We start from the raw sequence: 8,141 nt of genomic DNA, 5'->3' as shown, positions 1-8,141 counted from the left end.
CCTTCCCCTTCCCCTTCTCCTTCTCCTTCTCCTTCTCCTTCTCCTCCTTCCCCTTCTCCTTCTTCTCCTTCTTCTCTTCCTCCTCCTCCTCCTCTTCCTCCTCCTCTTCCTCCTCCTCCTTCTTCTCCTTCTCCTTCATCTTCTTCTTTCTAATATTACCAATGTCCTGTAGTGGAGCAGTTTAATTCCTCTTCTGTTTGTAATGTATCAAAATCTAGCAATGATATTGCTAATTCTCTTCTTAATTTTCACTTTCTAATAGCATTTCCACTTTTTTTAGCTAGTAAATATTCATACCTGTAAAAGACTTAGAAGAGACTTATAAAGAAATGTTTTGTTTTAAAATTTAAAATCCATTAATTTATAAAAAATAAAAAATTAAGAACATATTTTAAAGACCATATTTCTTTTAAAAATTATAAAAATATAAGCATATAAATGAAAATGATAGCTAACACTTTCTGAATAGTAGCTAATTCTGAAAGCCAGTGACATAGAAGAGTGAAATTATACAAGCAGGCGTCCAGTGAGGAATAAAGTAGTAATCAAAGTAGAAAAAGAAGGCAAAAGGGTTAGAGGGGGATTTTAATCTGTGACATTAAAAATAATTTATATATTGAACAAATAAATATATTAAAGAAATAAATCCTATAGTTCAACATTTTTGATAATTCTACAGTGACGCTAAAAGGAGTTAAAATTTAAGCTATCCATTATATAATTAGAAGTGAGTATTTTTATTGCAGCGTGCTGCATTTACACTTCACTTGGACCATTGGAGACTGTACGATCTCTGATGTGCAGCAAAAGGTACAACGTGTTTTTCAATAGCTTGTCATTTTTTACAGCTCATGCTCAGCATATATCCCAAAGCTTTGAATCAAAGCTGGCTTCCTTCTGTTCATTTTGGTTGACAAGAAGTTATATTAGCCTTATATCTAACAGTTAAGCCTGATGATACTTGTATTTCTTTTTTTCTTTTCTTTCTTTTGTGGCTGGTTCAGCCTGCTGTGGGGCTGGGCTGCCCTGGCATGTGATGCCAAGATTGAACCATGGTCCCTGCATTTGCCTAAGCTTGCCTAAGCAGGTGCTTTAGACTGCTGAGCTCTCTTGTTAGCCCCAATACCTGTATTTCTTGGAGGACATGATAATTAACAATTGACTAGGTGATGAGTGATTGTAGAAAGCTCATTCAAGAGACTAGTTCCTGAGGGGGCCCCCAAATGCATGTCCTTCTTTATTTAGTGAAGGATTTGAGAGTTTTGTATGAAGGAGGATTAGGCCTAGCCATTGACTGAAAGTGAGCATGGAGTGTCAGGTTGTTTCTTTAAAGTTTACTGTGTAGTAGATAAGTATTTTTCTTGGACTGTCAATTAATTTGAGCAGGCTGGCCCCAAATTTGGAATTTACAAGAGGATTTGATTCTTTTATATACTTGACACTCAGCAAAGTCTTTCATCATCTGCCATAACCTTTATATTTATTATGCAGAGTTAAACGGGGTGATACCATCACTCCATCAATTTTTTAAATCATTAAGTAGAGATATTGAGTAACCCATTTGAAGTTTTATTCTTTGTGAAGGCTTATTGTAAGCTTAGGCACCATAACCTCAAGTGGAAACTTATTTTGCTCAAAGCAAAACCTGAACGAGACTGTAGTATAGCCATACCAAAAGCACCATCAGGAGCCTTTTGGCTCAATGTGGCTTCTCATGGAAGTCCTAACTGCCCAAGAAAAATGCATGGATTGTGCAGCCAATGTACAAAAACCACAGGTGTTCTTTCTAATTGTATATTTCCATGGTAATGCACACTCCATGGATTCAACGGTTGCCCAGCTTGGTTATTCACTTTTTACTTATTCTTTGCTAATGGGAGATAGAGGTTCTGAGCAGCAATAAATAATGAACAGCAACTAAACACTTTTATTTGCTTATTTTGAACAATGAATATATATTATATATATATACATATATATACACACACATATGTATATATAGTATGTATATAAAATATATTTGAAACAAAACAGAAACTTGTAGAATGGTTCAAAACATACCTGGTGAATAAAAAAACTCCCATTCCCAAAAAGGAAGTAAAGATTTTGATGGTTTTCCATTTGGCCATTTACCAGAATATTTTATCTTTAATATCCTGTGTATTATATTTAACAAAATTGCATCAGCACTGAGAGAGACCATTGGTTATTTTAAAATTTATGAACGTCAATAATTTCGTTCAAAATTGGAAAGTCTTACTTTTATGCAGTAAGAATGATAGGAAGATACAGACTTTTTTGGAGATGGGGAAAGTGCTGGAGATTGAACCCAGGCACTCATGCATGCTAAGCATGCTGAAATTCTAGGAAGTTATACATGACATTTTGGTAAAAAATAAATTAATGTTTACCATCACCAGTGATTTTGCTCTTTGGAGAAATCCTGTAGCTAATCCTCTGGTAAGGTAAGAAATTATTTTTTGTGACTCAATTTTGAATTAATAGATTATCAATTGTTGGAATGTCAGTACTTTTAGAAGTGTGTAGTTCACTCTCCTCCTCGTACAATTAAAGATACAATGACACACTGGTTCAGTGACTTACAATTGGTCATATAATTAGTTACTGATTTAGTCCTAAACCTCTTCTAATTTTAAATAATTATGTCCACTATAGTCTTGTTGAATTTGCTTTCTAAGAAATCAATAATTTAAGCTTCAGAAAACTCAGTTATATGTGTAGATTTTTTTAAAAAAGAATTGCAATTTCTAGACTATGTAATGAAATTATTAACTTAAAGAAACCCAAAACATTTTTAATTATGACACATAATTACTGTCACAGGCTCTGCTAAAAATGGACTGCCAAGGGTTAGTAGCACATCTAATTCAAGAGGCTGTTATTTTGACTTCAGCTGTCAAGCTTGGAAAAGACTGGAGGGAACTCGCTGAAAAGTTAGTGAGACTCACAAAGCAACAAATGAAGGCATATGAAATTCCCCACCAAGGAAAAACTGGTGATGTTGCTGCTGAGGTGAGATTTATTTATTTATTTATTTAGTTTTCATTTGATGAAGTAGTGAACAGTTGCAGAACAAATGAAATGTGTGATCAAGCCGGTAAAACAAGGAAACATCCAGATCCACTAACTGAAATCACTACTTCTGTAACTGATCAAAATTATCTGAAATATCCATACATTATTATTAAGAGCCTTGAAAATATATTGATGGTTCCCCTTGAATCTCATATTAACCTGCCTCTGGTAAAATGAACTGATTAAATGGGTCACTAATAGACAAGGGAATAAAAACTTGAAATACAGAACAATTAAATTTTGAAGGGAAGCAATTGGCCCAAGACAAAGCAAGGGTGGAGAACATTAATAAAATGTTCATGAGCCTCAGACATTGGCTTATTCATTTGTCACAAACATTGCTGAATGACAGGAAGGAGTAAGCGGGTGGGTCATGTGAGACCCCTGGGCGTGAACAAGGGAGACATCTTGCATTTACAATCATCCCTACACTGTTCATACATTACAAACTACAGATACCAAAGGGAGACTGGCAGAGCTTATGACAAATTAAACTTTTGTTATGTAAACGCTATTGTTTTTTACATTTTACATTTCATTGCTACATTTAGATTACATAGTGACACACTCATCATAGAGAATTTGCACCTGCACATAATACATCTGGATTCTTCTTTTCCCCCAATCTCTCCCCATCCCTTTATCTTTCTTCCCCCCTTATTTACAAAACCTTTGATTCCATTTTTCCCACTTATTGTCTTTTTTTCTTCTCTAGTCCTTCTCCTCCTCTTTAGTTCCACTTCCAGTTTAAATGTTTCTCTTACCATTTCCCAGTGTTTATTATACGATCTTTTATTTTTAAGAGAAAAAAACAATAAAAATAGCACAAAATTTCAAAAAAGATAATAGGAGAATGAGTAACAATGGTTAGCACATTGCTATTGTTATATTCAAAGTAGTTGCTTATATTACAACATATAAGCATGAAAAATTGATCAAATGATATAAGCACAAGCTATTCTATAATAATAAATATTAGCACTATATTTATGTTAACTATTTTGCAAATTCATATATATTTTTTCCCTTTGTCTTTGTTCTTTTCTCCTTTCCCCCATCCCAACTGTCCTTTATTTTTGAACAGTTTCTTCCCATTTCTCAGTAAGTATTGCACATGTTGGATGTTACTTACTCTTTCGGTTTCTTATACTTGGGAGGCAGTATGATGTTCATACGAATGAGATTAATATATTTCACTATGAGTATGGTCTCTAGTTGCATCCATTGATCTCTAAAAGCCTCAAGTTTATCCTTCTGAGTAGTATTTCTTATATAAAAATAGCACAAGTTTTTCATACATTCCTTGGTTGATGGACATTTGGGTTGTTTCCAAGATTTAGCTATTATGAATTGTGCTGTTATACATAGATACACATATATCACTGTGGTATGATGTTTTTAATTCTTCTGGGAAATACCCAGAAGGGAAATTGATGAGTCAAAAGGAACTTCTAATCTTAACTTTTTGAGGAATCCCCACCCAGATTTCCACAATGGTTGAACCAGTCTATACTCCCACAAATAGTGCAGAGGGTTCCATTTCCCCACACCTCATCAGTATTTATTATTGGTTGATTTCTTCATGATAGGTCTCCTTTGGTTCCATATTAATTTTAGGAATGCTTTCCTGAGACCTGTGAGGTATACTGATGGCATTTGATTGAAATTGCATTAAATTTGTGCAACAGTTTTGAGAGAGTGAGGATGGCCACTTTTACAATGTTGGTTCTTCCTGTCCATGAGCAGTGGATATCCTTCACTTTTCTGATATCTCCATCTCCTTTTTCAGAGTACTGTAATTTTTAAATGTATAGAACTTTTACTTCCTTAATTGACTTATTCCTAAGCATTTCACTTTCTTGTATGCTATTGTGAAGGGGTAGTTTTCCTAATTTCTCTCTCAGTGAGTTTGTTGTTCATGATAGGAATGCCATTGATTTTTGAGAGACTCAAATTTAATCCAGCTACACTACTGGATATAGTTATTAAATCCAGAAGTATTTTGGTGGAATTTTAGGGGCCTTTTATGTAGAGTACTGTGTCATCTGTGAATAAAGACAGTTTAACTGCTTTCTTGTCTAATTGCTCTGGATAATGTTTTTCCAGAACTATATTGAGTAGGAGTCGGGATAGTGTACCTCCTGATCTTGTTCCCGATTTTCTAACAAAAGCTTTCAGTTTTCTCCCATTTAGTATGATGTTGGGTGTTCATTTGTCATAGATAGCTTTTATGAGGTGGAGATAAAGACTATTTCAATTTTCTGTAAGGATTTTTTTGATGAATGAGTGATGAATTTTGTAAAAAGCTTATTCTACATCTATTGCAGTGATCATGTGATTCTTTCCTTTGGCTCTGTGAAAATGGTGTAATACATTTGTCAATTTGTGTGTATTGATCCATCCCTGCATTCTTAGGTGAATCCCACTTGATCATAATCTCTCTCTCTCTCTCTCTCTCTCTCTCTCTCTCTCTCTCTCTCTTTTTCTTTCTGTATGTGCAGGGTCCCACTGTGAAGCTTGGACTTGTAGTGATCCTCCTGTTTTCAGCCTCCCTAGTGCTGGGATTATAGATGTGTGCCACCAGGCCTGGACTCTATCACTGTCATAGTGCACCTGGGAGTGCGACTGGAATGGCATGAGGTGCCTGGCCTTCGCATTTATCTAAGCAAGTGCTTACTTAGTCCACTGAGCTATCTCACCAGCCCTGGTCATAATATTCTTGATAATTTGCCACATTCTGTTTGCTAATATCTTATTGAGTAGTTTTTTGTCTATGTTCATTAGGGAGATTAGCCTGTAGCTCTCTGTTTTGACTTGGGCTTTCTTTGGTTTTGGTGTCAGGGTAATACTTTCCTCAAGGAATGAGTTAGGGAGGATTTCTTCCCTTCCAATTTTGTTAAACAGTTTGAGGAGTATTGGTATTAAATCTTCTTGAAATTTCCTTTAAAATTCAGTAGTAAATCTGTCAGGATATGGGCTTTTATTTATTTTTAATTTTTAAATTACATTTTCAATCTCATTAACTAGTGTTGGTTTACTCAGAATTTTTATACCTTATAGATTCAGCTTTTGTAATTCATAGGTATCTAGTAATCTCCATTTTTTTCATATTTTCCATTCTGTGAGAGTAGTTTTTTTTTTTAATGTATTTAGTACAGGGTCTCACTATGCAGCTCAGACTCCTAGTGATCTTCCCCTTTTCAGCTTCACCACCCCTGGGATTACAGTCATGTGCCACCATGCCCAGTCTCAGTGGCCAGCTCTGTACACCCAGGGGCGGGGCTGGCAGGGCATGTGGTGTAGGGGATCAAACACTGGTGCCTGCACTTGCCTAATCATGTACTTAGTCTACTGAGCTATCTTGCCAACCCTGAGTGTAAAGATTTTTGAAGTAGGTATTATTGATTTTTTTTAAAAAAAATCCATTTAGTACGGGATCTACAGGGTCTCACTACACAGATAGGACTTGTATTGATCCTTCCTGTTTTTCAGCCTCCAAAGATGCCACTATGCCCAGTCTCAATTGCTGGCTCAGCACACCCCAAGGGTGGGGCTGGCACAGTAGACCAGGGATCAAAAACCTGGCCCCTGTGTCTGCTTAAGCAGGCTCTGATGATCTTTTGAATTTCTACCAAATCTGCAGTGATTTCACCCTTTTATTTCCTCAATCATGAATTTGAGTTTTTTGTTTCCTTTCTTGATAAGGTTGGTGAGGGTTTATCAACTTTATTTATTCTTTCAAAGAATCAACTCTTCGTTATTTGTATTGCGTTCTTAGTTTCCATTGTGCTTTGTTCTGATCTTTATAATTTCCTCTCTTGTATAAGCTTTGAGTTTTTCTTGCTCATATTTTTCTAGAAGCTTGAGGTGAAACATTAGGCTATTTATTTCTGCTTATTCTGATTTTGTATTGTGATAGGGTCTTTTTTTTTTTTTCCTAATTTAGGAAAGGGTCTACAGGGTGTTCAGGGTCTCCTACTAGATCAGACTCATAGTGATCCACCTGTTTACAGCCTCCCAAGAACTGGGATTACAGGTGTGCGCCAGCACACCCAGTCTCAATAGCCATCTCAGCGTGCCCTGGGGCCAGCATGACAGGCCCGGGGAATCGAACCCCCGGCCCCTGCGCCTGCTTGCATGTTTTGTATTGTGAGAATTCACCACTATAATTTGTCTCTTAGGATTGTTTTCATTGTGTTCCATAAGTTCTGCTACACTATATCTATTTCTGTATTTAGTTGAAGGTATTGTTTAATTTCTTCAATTTCATCTGTGACTCACTGGTTGTTTAGGACGGTGTTATTTAATTTCCATGTGTTTTTGTGGCTTCTTTTGCCTGTAATTTCCCATTTCATTGCACTATGGTCAGATAATATGCATGGGATAATTTCAATTCCTTCTCATTTACTTCAGCATGTTCTGTGGGCCAGCATATGGTCTATTTTAGAGAGTGTCCCATGTGCAGCTGAGAAGATTTAGTACTCTGATAATGGTAAGTGGAACACTCTAAAATCAAATATTAGGACGACCCACGGCCTTCCGGATCCTGAACAGACCCACAGTGCAGGCCTGGCGAGTGAGTGAGAAGATCCAGGGCCACGGGATCCTGAACAGACCCAGAGCGCAGGCCCGGAGAGTGAATGAGATGACCCAGGGCCTTCCGGATCCTGAACAGACCCAGAGCGCAGGCCTGGCGAGTGAGTGAGTCGACCTGGGGCCCTCCGGATCCTGAATAGACCCAGAGCGCAGGCTTGGCGAGTGAGTGAGATGACCTGGGCCGCGGGATCCTGAACAGACCCAGAGTGCAGGCCCAGCGAGTGAGTGAGAGGAGATGACCTGGGGTCCTCTGGATCCTGAATAGGCCCAGAGCGCAGGCCCGGTGAGTGCGTGAGCCGACCTGGGGCCCGTGGATCCTCATTTGACCCCGGCTGCATGCAGGCCCAGCACGGAACCCTTCAGCAGAACTCCCTGCAAAGAGGCTAGAGGCAAGACCCACCCAGCTGATTCAGGAGCAGAACATCTTCCAAGAGAGACACAAAGGGTTC

General features: G+C 37.6%; 1 protein-coding gene across 3 annotated transcripts in view; it reads left to right on the top strand.

The window, feature by feature from the left end:
* Positions 1-8,141, top strand: part of Macc1 (MACC1, MET transcriptional regulator) — an 85,098-nt gene that overhangs the window by 56,134 nt on the left and 20,823 nt on the right. For 2 of the 3 annotated variants that reach the window (XM_004626452.2, XM_023709945.1), the window contains exon 4: positions 2,845-3,033. In XM_004626452.2, coding sequence (XP_004626509.1) covers positions 2,845-3,033 — 189 coding nt within the window. Of the gene's footprint in view, positions 1-2,844; positions 3,034-7,509; positions 7,589-8,141 lie in introns of all 3 variants that reach the window. The other variant, XM_023709946.1, reaches the window with a different exon arrangement.

This window comes from Octodon degus, unplaced genomic scaffold (assembly GCF_000260255.1).
Source record: "Octodon degus isolate 3935 unplaced genomic scaffold, OctDeg1.0 scaffold00015, whole genome shotgun sequence".
NCBI lineage: Eukaryota > Metazoa > Chordata > Mammalia > Rodentia > Octodontidae > Octodon > Octodon degus.
Note: the sequence above shows the minus strand (reverse complement) of the source record. Positions and strands in the feature narration are given on the sequence as shown.